Source organism: Gorilla gorilla, chromosome 4 (genome assembly GCF_029281585.2).
Source record: "Gorilla gorilla gorilla isolate KB3781 chromosome 4, NHGRI_mGorGor1-v2.1_pri, whole genome shotgun sequence".
In the NCBI taxonomy this organism is placed as follows: domain Eukaryota; kingdom Metazoa; phylum Chordata; class Mammalia; order Primates; family Hominidae; genus Gorilla; species Gorilla gorilla.
Genome location: NC_073228.2, coordinates 80,470,926 through 80,483,861, shown reverse-complemented (window position 1 = coordinate 80,483,861; position 12,936 = coordinate 80,470,926). Strand labels below are relative to the sequence as shown.

General features: G+C 43.2%; 1 protein-coding gene across 3 annotated transcripts in view; it reads right to left on the bottom strand.

The window, feature by feature from the left end:
• Positions 1-12,936, bottom strand: part of ULK2 (unc-51 like autophagy activating kinase 2) — a 99,916-nt gene that overhangs the window by 47,126 nt on the left and 39,854 nt on the right. For all 3 annotated transcript variants that reach the window (XM_019028347.4, XM_019028349.4, XM_019028348.4), the window contains exons 11-12: positions 8,179-8,226; positions 7,126-7,214 (exon numbers count right to left, since the gene is read on the bottom strand). In XM_019028347.4, coding sequence (XP_018883892.4) covers positions 7,126-7,214; positions 8,179-8,226 — 137 coding nt within the window. The remainder of the gene's footprint in view (positions 1-7,125; positions 7,215-8,178; positions 8,227-12,936) is intronic.

Below are 12,936 nucleotides of genomic sequence, written 5' to 3'. Positions count from 1 at the left end.
AGCCTCAACCATGCGCTAGGCACTGTTAAAAGAGCTTTCCGGCAGGGCGTGAATCACGGCTCACACCTGTAATTCCAGCACTTTGGGCCTGTAATTCCAGCACTTTGGGAGGCCGAGGCAGGCAGATCACGAGGTCAGGAGATCGAGACCATCCTGGCTAACATGGTGAAACCCCGTCTCTACTAAAAAATACAAAAAATTAGCCGGGCATGACGGCGGGCGCCTGTAGTCCCAGCTACTCGGGGGGTTGAGGCAGGAGAATGGCGTAAACCCGGGAGGCGGAGCTTGCAGTGAGCCAAGACTGCGCCACTGCACTCCAGCCTGGGCGACAGAGTGAGACTCCGTCTCAAAAAAAAAAAAAAAAAAAAGAGCTTTCCATGTTATCTAACTTTTGCCCATTCACATATAAATAAAGTTCAGACAGGTAATTTGCCCTAGATCACACAATTAAAAAGTAGTCAAGCTGAGATGTGATTCTAACTCCACAATATCTTTCCAGTGGTTTAGGCAGGAACTTTCCCAGTTTCTTCTCCTGCTATTTACAAAATTACCTGCATCTACAATCACCCTGGTCATTCTTTCTCATAACAGTGGAAGAGATGCTTCTCTTCCATGGGAGCTCCTCTCTCCACCTGTGCTCTGCATTCCATGCTCCTCTATGTCCCCAGTGGCCTAGAACAACTCCCCTCGGCTCCTGACATTTTCATCCTCTCCTTTTATTATGACTTTTCCCTCTGTAGATAACCATGTTTAACTTTCTCACATCTCAAATCCCTAAAACCCTCTCAAATTATCATCTCTTCTTCATTTCTTTTTTTCCTTTTTTTTTTTTTTTTTTTTTTTGAGATGGAGTCTCACTGCGTCACCCAGGCTGGAGTATAGTGGCATGATCTTGGCTCACTGCAACCTCTGCCACCCAGGTTCAAGCGATTCTCCTGCCTCAGTCTCTCGAGTAGCTGGGATTACAGGCGTCTGCCACCATGCCTGGCTAATTTTTGTAGTTTTAGTAGAGACGGGGTTTCACCATCTTGGCCAGGCTGGCCTTGAACTCCTGACCTCATGATCCACCCGCCTCAGCCTCCCAAAGTGCTGGGATTACAGGCGTGAGCCTATGAACAACATATCTTGAAATTATCATCTTCACTGACTCAAATTTGTCACATCCTATATATCCCTTAATTCAACATAACCCACTCTGTCTTCAACCCTTGAATAAAAATGCCTTTACTAAGATTATCAATAATTTCTATTGTCAAGTCCAGCAAGTATTTCCCATACTCCTTAAGGTACTTGAACTTTCTGCTCCATCTGTACTGTGGACCATTCTTCTCAACACTCTGCCCCTTCATTCAGTGACCCTGCAATCTCTTGTTTTTCCTACTTCTTGGGGACTCCTTCAGAGTCTCTTTTGTGAGTACATACTTCTCATTTGCCCCTCAAAAAGGAGAAGGAGAAGAGTATAGAGTTCCCCATGAGCCACCCTGGGCTCTTCACGCTTCACTTGTTGTACTTACCCGAGTGACCACGCTCACTGTCCCTCCTACCTTTAACTACCACTCACAGAATGATGGTTCCTACTTTTTGATCTTCAGCCAAAATTCTCTCTGGTGAGCTCTAGATCCCTTTGTTCACTTGCCTATACAACACATTCATGCCTGTACGTTAACTCATCACCTTTATATTCCAAAGCACTGCTCCCCAAGTTCCCTCAGAGTGACCTTGCCAGCCGGCCATTGTCACCAGCAAGGTCTCACTCTTCCTCAGGTCCCAAGTTCAAGCAATCTTCAAGATCTGTGCGCTCTTTGCCTTTCTCTTACCTGGCTCTTCTCCTTTCCTACTGCCGCCTTAGTTCAGGCTTCGTTCTCAAAACAGTAATGACGACAACAACAATGATGATAAAATAAAAGGTGCAAGGGTCTCAAGGTGTCCTCTCTCCTCTAGTGGAGACCTCTGTATTTCCTCTCTCACTCCAACCTAGTCCTCCACCCTGCTTTTGGGAGAATCTAGCTAAAAAACACAGTGGATCATATCACTCACTCTAAAATCATTCCAATGGCTCACCGCAACTTTATTTATTTATTTTTTTTGAGATGGAGTCTCGCTCTATCACCAGGCTGGAGTGCAGTGGCGTGATCTCGGCTCGCTGCAACCTCCGCCTCCCGGGTTCAAGCGATTCTCCTGCTGCAGCCCCCCGAGTAGCTGGAACTACAGGCGCGCCCCACCACGCCCAGCTAATTTTTGTATTTTTAGTAGAAAAAGGGTTTCACCATGTTGGCCAGGATGGTCTCAGTCTCTTGACCTCGTGATCCACCCGCCTAGGCCTCCCATAGTGCTGGGATTACAGGCGTGAGCCACCGTGTCCGGCCTAGCTCACTACAACTTTTAAGAATGCAGCTGAAATTCCTTTGCTTGACCTCCAAATACTGTCAGGCCTCTGTCTACCTCTCTAGCTTTCTTTTCCCTTCACCCATCATCAATGCTTTCTACATCCACCAAACTGAACTACTTAGTGCAGCCTTGTTCTTTCTGCAATGATGGAAAAGGCCTATATTTCAGCTATCCACTATGGGAGCTACCAGCTAGCTAAGGCTACTAAGCACTTGAAATGTGGCTGGTGTGAATAAGAAAGTGAACTTTAAAATTCACTTAACTTTAACAAATTTAAATGTAAATGGCCATGGAGAGCTAGAGAGTTCCTTCAGTGGCTCATGCTTCTATGACTTCATGTATGGAAATTCTTCTGCTTACAATATCATTCTTTCACTAATTCTTGCAATCTTTCTTCAAAACTCAGCTCAAACAATCCCCTCTTTTTAGCAGCCTTCCTAAATCCTTAGTCTAATTTTGATGTTCCCCAATCACATTCCCATAGGCAATGAAGATACATATACATATGCTTCTGGCAATGATTGAGTTACCTACCTCTTCTCCATACAATTAAATTAAAACCTCCTTAATGTCAGGGACCTGGTCATCTCATTCACTAGTATAAACCAGAACATCACACAAAGTAGGTATTCGATAAATATTATAAAACGAATAAATAGGCCAGGCGAGGAGGCTCACACCTATAATCCTAGCACTTTGGGAGGCCAAGGCAGGTGGATAACCTGAGATCAGGAGTTCGAGACCAGCCTGGCCAACATGGCGAAACCCCATCTCTACTAAAAATACAAAAATTACCCAGAAGTGGTGGCACACACCTGTAATCCCAGCTACTTGGGAGGCTGAGGCAGGAGAATCACTTGAATGCGGGAGGCGGAGGTTGCAGTGAGCCGAGATCGCGCCACTGCACTCCAGCCTAGGTGACAGAGTGAGACTCTGTCTCAAAAAAATAACTAAATAAATAAATATTCAAGATTTACCATCTAAATAGCATTTAATCTCTAGTCAGTATCATAATTAAAAGAGTGATTTGGAGTTTTTTTATTGTTTATAATTTTTTGTTTTGAGGGGGCCTAGAATTTTTCTGGAATAAAATAGCAGCTAGATATTTACATGAGAATGTAAAAACGACAACGTTAAATCACATGCCTGTGTATCTCAAGCCTCTGTATGAGTCTACACCAGTCCTAGAAAGAAGGGGAAGCATGTATGAAATCATCTTATTTTTGGCAGATGATGTTAAATGTAAGGTCTATCAAACCATACCATTTTCTAATCCCACTAACTGGAAACTATATACAAATGTTCGTACTTTCCTTTTTTCCCCTGCTTTCCACTTTATTTCCATTTTTTTTAAAGGCTTCCTAAAATGATGTTTATTGGTTGGTTGGTTGGTTGGTTTTTGAGACAGGGTCTCTCTGTATCCAGGCTGAAGTGCAGTGGAGCAATCATAGCTCACTGTAACCTCGAAGTCAGGGGCTCAAGCACCCAGCTAATTTTTAATTTTTTTGTAGAGACGGGATTTCACCATGTTGCCCAAGTTGGTCTCAAACTCCTGGGCTCAAGCAATCCTCCCACCTTGGCCTTCCAAAGTGCTGGGATTACAGGCGTGAGCAAGCACACCCAGCTGACCTTATCTTTTTTTTTTTTTTTTGAGACAAAGTCACAAAGTCTTGCTCTGCAGTGGCACAATCTCAGCTCACTGCAATCTCCACCTCCTGGGTTCAAGCGATTCTCCCACCTCAGCCTCCCAAGTAGCTGGGATTACAGGCGCACGCCACCACACCTGGCTAATTTTTGTATTTTTAGTAGAGACAGGTTTTCACCATGTTGGCCAGGCAGGTCTCAAACTCCTGATCTCAAGCGATCCACCCACCTTGGCCTCCCAAGGTGCCGGATTACAGGCGTGAGCCACTGAGCCTGGCCCAACCTTACTTTTTAAAGAACTCTAATGAATAAGACATAAAAAGGATATGTTTATGCCAGTGACTTATTTTATTGTTTTTTTTTTTTTTTTTTTGAGATAGAGTCTCGCTCTGTTACCCAGGCTGGAGTGCAGTGGCATGATCTTGGCTCACTGCAGCCTCTGACTCCTGGGTTCAAGTGATTCTACTGCCTCAGCCTCCTGAGTATCTGGGATTACAGGTGCACGCCGCCACGCCCAGCTAATTTTTGTTATTTGAAAAAACACCAAGACAGGGTTTTGGCATGTTGGCCAGGCTGGTCTCAAACTCCTGACCTCAAGTGGTCCACCCGCCTCAGACTTCCAAAGTGCTGGGATTATAGGCATGAACCACCACACCCGGCCATTTTACTGTTTTTTGTTTGGTTTGTTTTTTTTTTTTATTGAGATGGAGTCTCGCTCTGTCGCTCAGGCTGGAGTGCAGTTGCGTGATCTTGGCTCACTGCAACCTCCGCCTCCCGGGTTCAAGTGATTCTCCTGCCTCAGCCTCCCGAGTAGGCGGGACTACAGGCGCGTGCCACCATGCCCAGCTAATTTTTTGTATTTTCAGTAGAGATGGGGTTTCACCGTGTTAGCCAGGACGGTCTTGATCTCCCGGTCTCATGATCTGGCCACCTCAGCCTCCCAAAGTGTTAGGATTACAGGCGTGAGTCACCACACCCAGCCGGATTTTTTTTTTTTTTTAATAGAGGCAGGTTCTTACTATGTTGCCCAGTCTGGCCTTGAACTCCTGGGATCAAGCAATCCTCCCATTTCAGCCTCCCTTACAGCTGAGTCTACAGTCATGCCCAGGCATGCCTGGCTATTTTTTTTTTTTTTTTTTTTTTTAGTAGAGATGGGTGGTCTTGATATGTTGCCCACGCTGATCTTGAACTCCTGGAATCAAACAATATTCCTGCCTCGAAAAAATAGGTTTGTCCACCAGAGTTTTTAACATCTAAAAAAGACTCTCTTTCTCCTGCCTCTCTTCACTCCTCCAGTTAGTTCTACATTCAGCTACTCCTTGGCAGCCCTAGCCTGGCTCCTATTTTGTCCTCCTCTTTCAACCAACAAAAACCCCAAAATGCTCTCTCCAGTCAAAGAAAATTTCCAGTTCAACGCCCTCCCTGCTGGCCTCTCTCATCCCTCAGTCACACTATCACCCCACAGGCTCCTTTATGTTTGCTCTCCCAAAATTAGATTCTTCCCTGTTGTTCTTTTCTCTAGCACAAGCTTTGCTTTTCATATTACATTGTGTCAAATATATGGTTCATAATAATAGCCACAATTTATTGAGACTTTGCCATGGCTAGGCACTTCCCACATCTTACTACCAGGACCCTGCAAGCAAAGGTTAAACAAGCCTATGGTCCAGATGAGGACACCATGGCCCACCTCTCTAACTGACCGGCCCAAAGTCACTGAGTGGGCAAGCAGCAGGGCTAGGATTGGTGCCAGCGTGCCTGGCTCTTAATTTTTTTAGTTCACCAGAACACAACATAAGTCTTATTAACATAATCTGCTTTATCTATTTGGTATGAATTTGCAGGGCTGTGTAAGAAAGGTTTGCTGCCAGTTTTGAGACTTGTCTGTTTGCAACAGGCTACATCTGCATCTGCTTTACCTAACAGTTGCCACCTCTTGCGTTATATACTATGTGTCAGACCCTGCATGCAATAAGTGCTTACACTCACTTATCCCTGAAGAACCCTACGAGGTAGGTAAATTACACTCACTTGACATACAAAAAAAAGGTGTCCTAGTTAATATGACAGGTAAGGTACTTGGAGGCTGCAAGCCCCATCCACTTAAACCTCTGAGTTGTCTCACTTTTATGGCTCCCCTACCTTTCTGCCAGTGGCATTCAAGAAACTGATGTCTGGGGCAGGGTGCCGTGGCTCACACTTTGGGAGGCCAAGGCGGGCAGATCACTTGAGTTCAGGAGTTTCAGACCAGCCTGGCCAACGTAGTGAAACCCCATCTCTACAAAAGATACAAAAAATTAGCTGGGTGTGGTGGTGTGCGCCTATAGTCCCAGCTACTTGGGAGGCTGAGGCTGGGAGAATCGCTTAAACCCAGGAGGCGGAGGTTGCAGTGAGCCAAGATGGAGCCACTAAACTCCAGCCTGGGCGACAGAGCGAGACTCCATCTCAAAAAAAAAAAAAAACAAAAAACAAAAGCCTAAGAGGAGAGTGGAGTAGGAAGAAGTGACTAGAGTGACCAGAAGGCCTCAGGATTAGGAAGAAGTACTGAGATGGGAGGGAACACAGCCATGAAGAAAATGGCTTGGGAGCTTCAGGGAAAGGAAGAGGTTTGAGTAGAAGCCACCTTAAAGCGCCAGAAATCATGATTAAGAGAATCTAAGTCAGTGAAATCTGGCTCAGAGGTGACTCCTCCCTCAGTAGAAATTCCACATACAAAAAAAATCCAAGCTCATGTCTGCGGCATTCAGATCAAATAAATATTTATTGCCTATCGACCTGTAAAGGGTACTCTGTTTGCAAGTATCATCACCAAAACACCATAGGGTATAAAAAGGTGATAGTGCTATACTCACTGTTCAGAGGCAAATGGCCCAGAGAGGTGACATTTTTTTCTGGAGCTTACACAGTAACATATGGACAGAGGCCCGAATGCAGATCCATTTGACCCAACTATCATGTTCTTTCTCCCAAACCTCAGCTGCATTAGTAAACATTACACATAAAAAGAATATCCACAGTGTATGTGCATGCTCCATTTGAGAACAGATGTAACAGCACTAACTCTGAAATTATTTTTAATAAACTATAACTTACTGGTGGAGAAGCAAAACGACAAGATGGAGAGCTGCCACAGGAGCTTCCCGAGACAGAACCAGAATACATGGGCACTGGAACTGGGCAAGCTAGGGGAAGAAACACAAATGAACTAACATCATTTTGTAGTGCAGTCACATGATCTGCATAACAGAAACACTTGCCAAAACTACTACACCTTTGTGTTCCCCCAAAATCTGCATTTACCTATTTATTACCACATCTGCTGATGAAACTAAAAATGCAGCAATTACTAAAACTATTTCAACTTCGTTTCAGAAGGAAAAATAGAACAGTTATTAAATAAACACAATCGTAGGTATCTAAGAACATCAGGCTGGGCGCAGAGGCTCACTCCTATAATCCCAACACTTTGGGAGGCTGAGGCAGGAGGATCACTTGAGGTCATGAGTTTGAGACCAGCCTGACCAACATGGTGAAACCTCGTCTCTACTAAAAATACAAAAATTAGCCAGGCGTGGTGGTGCCCGCCTGTAATCCCAGCTACTCCAGAGGCTGAGGCAGGAGAATCACTTGAAACCAGGAAGCAGAGGTTGTACCACTGCACTCCAGCCTGAGTGACAGAGCAAGACTCCGTTTAAAAAAAAAAAGTGGCTGGGTGTGGTGGCTCACACCTGTAATTCCAGCACTTTGGGGGGCTGAGGCGGGTGGATCACCTGAGGTCCGGAGTTCAAGACCAGCCTGACCAACATGGAGAAACCCCATCTCTACTAAAAATACAAAATTAGCCAGGCATGGTGGCGCATGCCTGTAATCCCAGCTACTCCAGAGGCTGAGGCAGGAGAATGGCTTGAACCCGGGAGGTGGAGGTTGCTGTGAGCCGAGATCACGCCACTGCACTCCAGCCTGGGCAACAAGAGCGAAACTCCATCTCAAAAAAAAAAAATAAATAAATAAATAAATAAATAAATAAATAAATTCAATGAAATTTTAGGAGTCACAATAAAAGATGAATTTTGTAGTAAAAATCATTAATTTTTCCTAAAGCTTGCATTCATTCTTTAAGTGAGAATACAAAAAACGGATACTCACATTTTTTTACTGGACCTTGCTCAAGAAAAGGATGGCTAAAAAATGCTTCTGTAACAAGAAATGAGAATGCAACCTTTAAAGAGACATTGACAAAACTATCAACCAGGTTATTTTTTCTCAACGTATTCAATATAATGTCTTTGAGATCAGAATTTAACTTCTTTATATAGGCTCCATTTCCTTTAAATGTAAAAGCGTATTTTTTATAAATCCTCTATAATTATTTTTATAATCATATAAAATAATGAATCAATAACAAATTTTAAATAATTATGAATTCTCAAAACATCTATCACCAGCACAACATACTCTGATGCTACTTACACAGACATGTTCTCTAACGTATGCCACCCTCCAGTGGACAGCCCCACAGGAGAACTGTGATCACCAGGCCCTTGTTAAGCACCCATGTGAACTACAGCTGTTAATTGTCCTAAGAGGAAATTGATGCAGCTGATTTATACAACAAACTATCCTTTGCCCCTACAAGTACTCCTGATGCTGGTTTCACATTAAAAAGAGAAAAAACTGGCCGGGTGTGGTGGCTCACACCCGTAAGCCCAGCACTTTGGGAGGCCGAGGCAGGCAGATCACCTAAGGTCAGGAGATTGAGACCGTCCTGGCTAACACGGTGAAACCCGGTCTCTACTAAAAATACAAAAAATTGGCTGGGCATGGCGGCCGGCGCCTGTAGTCCCAGCTACTCGGGAGGCTGAGGCAGGAGAATGGCGTGAACCCGGGAGGCGGAGCTTGCAGTGAGCCGAGATCGCGCCACTGCACTCCAGCCTGGGTGACAGAGCGAGACTCCGTCTCAAAAAAAAAAAAAAGAAACTACAAAAACAATACATTCAATAATTTTAAAACCATTCTCCATAATAGTTGTTTCACTATTGACCATAATTCTCATGGTTCAGAGCAACTCTCAGCTTAACTTCTCCCTAATAGGTATAAATATTTCCAACTACATGAACTTAATTTTAGTCCAACTTTACAAAACGTTAAGAAAATAGGTATTCAGACCATTTCATCTTTTCCCCAACATGGAAACAATTACAGCTATCCTCTACTGAGTATTCAACATTCACTAAGACAATGAACTGGGTGCTTCACAAACCTTATCTGAGGAAGTATGTCCTCCTATGATGGGTAATAAAATTAAAAGCACACAAAGGCCATGTTTCTTGTCCAATGTCAAAGAGTCAGTAAGGTGAGGGACTATTCAAATTCCAGTCCATCTTATTTAAATACCAATGTGGGTTTCCATATTATACTATACATTAGCAAACCAAAATCCTGGAGTATATTTCCACAAATCTCTGTTAGTATTACAACTATTACTACAGGAAAAGTCAAACACTTTTTTCCCTAAAAACTACAAGATCAGGGTTAATTTGCTAAGTATTTTCATTAAACATGTCTTAATGATTTCTCTGGTCTGACATTTTCAAGTAGCTGTTTTTACCTAAGATAAGAATTAGGTTGGACCGGGTGTGGTGGCTCACGCCTATAATCCCAGCACTTTGGGAGGCAGAGGTAGGTAGATCACCTGAGGTCGGGAGTTTGAGACCAGCCTGACCAACATGGAGAAACCCCGTCTCTACTAAAAATACAAAATTAACAGGCATGGTGGCACATGCCTGTAATCCCAGCTACTCAGGAGGCTGAGGCAGGGGAATCGCTTGAACCCGGGAGGTGGAGGTTGCGGTGAGCCGAGAACCTGCCATTGCGCTCCAGCCTAGGCACCAAGGGCGAAACTCTGTCTCAAAAAAAAAAAAAAAAGCAACTTCCAAAAACTTTAAGATAAACTGATGAGACCCACACAGAGTTACAGAACCAAACTTTCAAAAGACAGAGAGAATCTTGGAAGCAAGAGAGAAGCAACTTGTAATATACAGGGATCCTTAATAAGAATATCAGCCAATTTCCCATCAAAAATCTTGAGGCCAGAAGGCAGTGGGATATTATCTAAAGTGCTGAAAGAAAAAAAAGTTAACTGAGAATTCTACATTCCACAAAACTGTCCTTCAAAACTCAGGAAGAAATTAAGATATCCCCAGAAAAACAAAAGCTGAGGGAATTCATTACCACAAGATCTCCCCTATAAGAAATGCTAAAGAGAGTACTTCAGGTTGAAATGAAAAGAGCTAGACAGTAAAAAGCCACATGAAGACATGAAGATCTCCAGAAAAGATAAATGCACTGGCAATTTAAAATCCAACAGTACTGTAATTTTGGTTTGTAACTTCACTTTTTCACTTTCTACAGAGTTTAAAAGACAAATGCATTAAAATTATCATAAAGATATAATTTGTGATATCAACATAAAGGGGGGATAAAGCAATACAGAAGTAGAGTTTTTGTGTGCAACTAAAGTTAATGTGAATTCAGTAACTTTAGATGTTATATGTAATCCGCAGGTAACCACAAGGAAAAATATACACAGAAGGAAATGAGAAAGGAATCAAAACACATTACCATAAAAATCAAACAACACTAAAGAGAGCAGTAATGGGAGAAATGTGGGACAAAAAAGCTGTAAGACATAAAAATAGTGAAATGGTGAAAATCTTTCCTCATCAGTAATTACTTTAAATGTAAATAGATCTCCTTAGGCAGAGACTGGCAAAGTAGATTAAAAGGAAATAATCCAACTATAATCTGTAAACAGAACAGAGACTCCCTTTAGGCCATGTGAGGTGGCTCACGCCTCTAATCCCAGGCAGATCTCTTAAGCTCAGGAATTCAAGACCAGCCTGGGCAACATGGTGAAACCAAAAATACAAAAAAATTAGCTAGGCATGGTGCTGCACATCTGTGGTCCCAGCTGAAGTGAGAGGATCGCCTGAACTCGGGACACAGAGGTTGCAGTGAGCTGAGATTGTGCCACTGCACTCCAGCCTGGGTGAAAGTGTAAGACTCAATCTCAAAAAGAAAAGAAAAAAGAAAAAGAGACTCGCTTTAAATCTAAAGACACAAATATTTGAAAGCAAAATAATGGAAAAAGCTATTCCCAGGCAAATACTAAGCAAAAGAGAAGGGCAAAGTTGACTATCAGACAAAATAGAATTTGAATTGAAAACTGTTATAAAAGACAAAAAGTACATTAAATAAGGCCAAGTACACTGGCTTAAGCCTGTAACCCTAGCACTTGGGAGGCCCGAGGTGGGTGGATCGTTTGAGCTCAAGAGTTCTAGATCAGCCTGGAAAAAATGGTGAAACCCTGTCTCCACAAAAAATACAAAAATTAGCCAGGTGTGGTAGCTTTGCACCTGTAGTCCCAGCTACTTGAGGGGCAGAGGTGAGAGGATCACTTGAGCCCAGGAGACAGAGGTTTCAGTGAGCCAAGACTGCACCACCGCACTCCAGACTAGGTGACAGGATGAGACCCTGTCAAGGAAAAAAAAAAGGGGGGCTGGGCACGGTAGCTCACGCCTGTAATCGCAGCACTTTAGGAGGCTGAGGAGGGTGGATCACAAGGTCAGGAGTTTGAGACCAGCCTGACCAACATGGTGAAACCCTGTCTCTACTAAAAATATAAAAATTAGCTGGGCATGGTGGCAGGCACCTGTAGTCCCAGCTACTTGGGAGGCTGAGGCAGGAGAATCGCTTGAACCTAGGAGGCGGAGGTTGTTGCAGTAAACCGAGATCACGCCACTGCACTCCAGCCTGGGTGACAGAGCGAGACTCCATTTCAAAAAAAAAAAAAAAAAAGTATTAAATAATGACAGAAGGACAGAAGGGTCAATTAACCAAGAAAATTTAAGATTTATAAACATCAGAGCCCCAAAATACATGAAGCAAACATTGACAACTGAAGTGAGAAAGAGATTTGTACAATAATAGTTGGAGACTTCAATATCCCACCTTCAGTAATGGATAGGATAACCAGATACAGCATCAATAAGGAAAGGGAGGCACTGAACAGTGCTATAAACTAACTGGACCTAACAGACACACACAGAGTACTCTAGCCTCCGAGAGCAGAGCATATATTTTTCTCAAGTACACATGGGACATTCTCCAAAACAGATCACACCTTAGGCCACAAAACAAGTCTTAATAATTTTTTTTTTTTAATCAGAGACAATGTCGCGCTCTGTTTTTCAGGCTGGAATGCAGTGGTGCAATTAGCTCATTGCAGCATCAAACTCCTGGGCTGAAGTAATCCCTCTTACCTCAGACTCCCAAGAAGCTGGAACTAAAGGTGCATACCACTACACCCAGCTAATTTTTAATATTTTTTGTACAGACAGGTTCTCACTATGTTGCCCTGGCTAATCTCAAACTCCTGGCCTCATGCAGTCTTCCTTCCTCAGCCTCTCAAAGCACTAAGGTTACAGATATGAGCCACCATGCCTGGCCCATAAATTTTAAAAGACTGTAATCACGGTGACTGATTATCTTTTCCAATCACAATGGAATAAAAGTGGAAATCAAGGGCCAGGTGCAGTGGTTCATGCCTGTCCTTTGAGATTGTTTAAAAAAAAAAAAAAAAACTAGAAATCAGTAACAGAGGAAATAACGGGAAAATCCATAATATGTGGAAATTAAACAAAACACTCTTGTATTACTCTGTTTTCGCACACTATAAAGAACTACTTGAGGCTGGGCGCAGTGGCTCATGCCTATAATCCCAGCACTTTGGGAGCCCCAGGCAGCCTGATCGCTTGAGAACAGAAGTTCAAGACCAGCTGGCCAACATGGTGAAACCCCATCTCTACTAAAAATACAAAAATTAGCCAGGCGTGGTGGCACGCA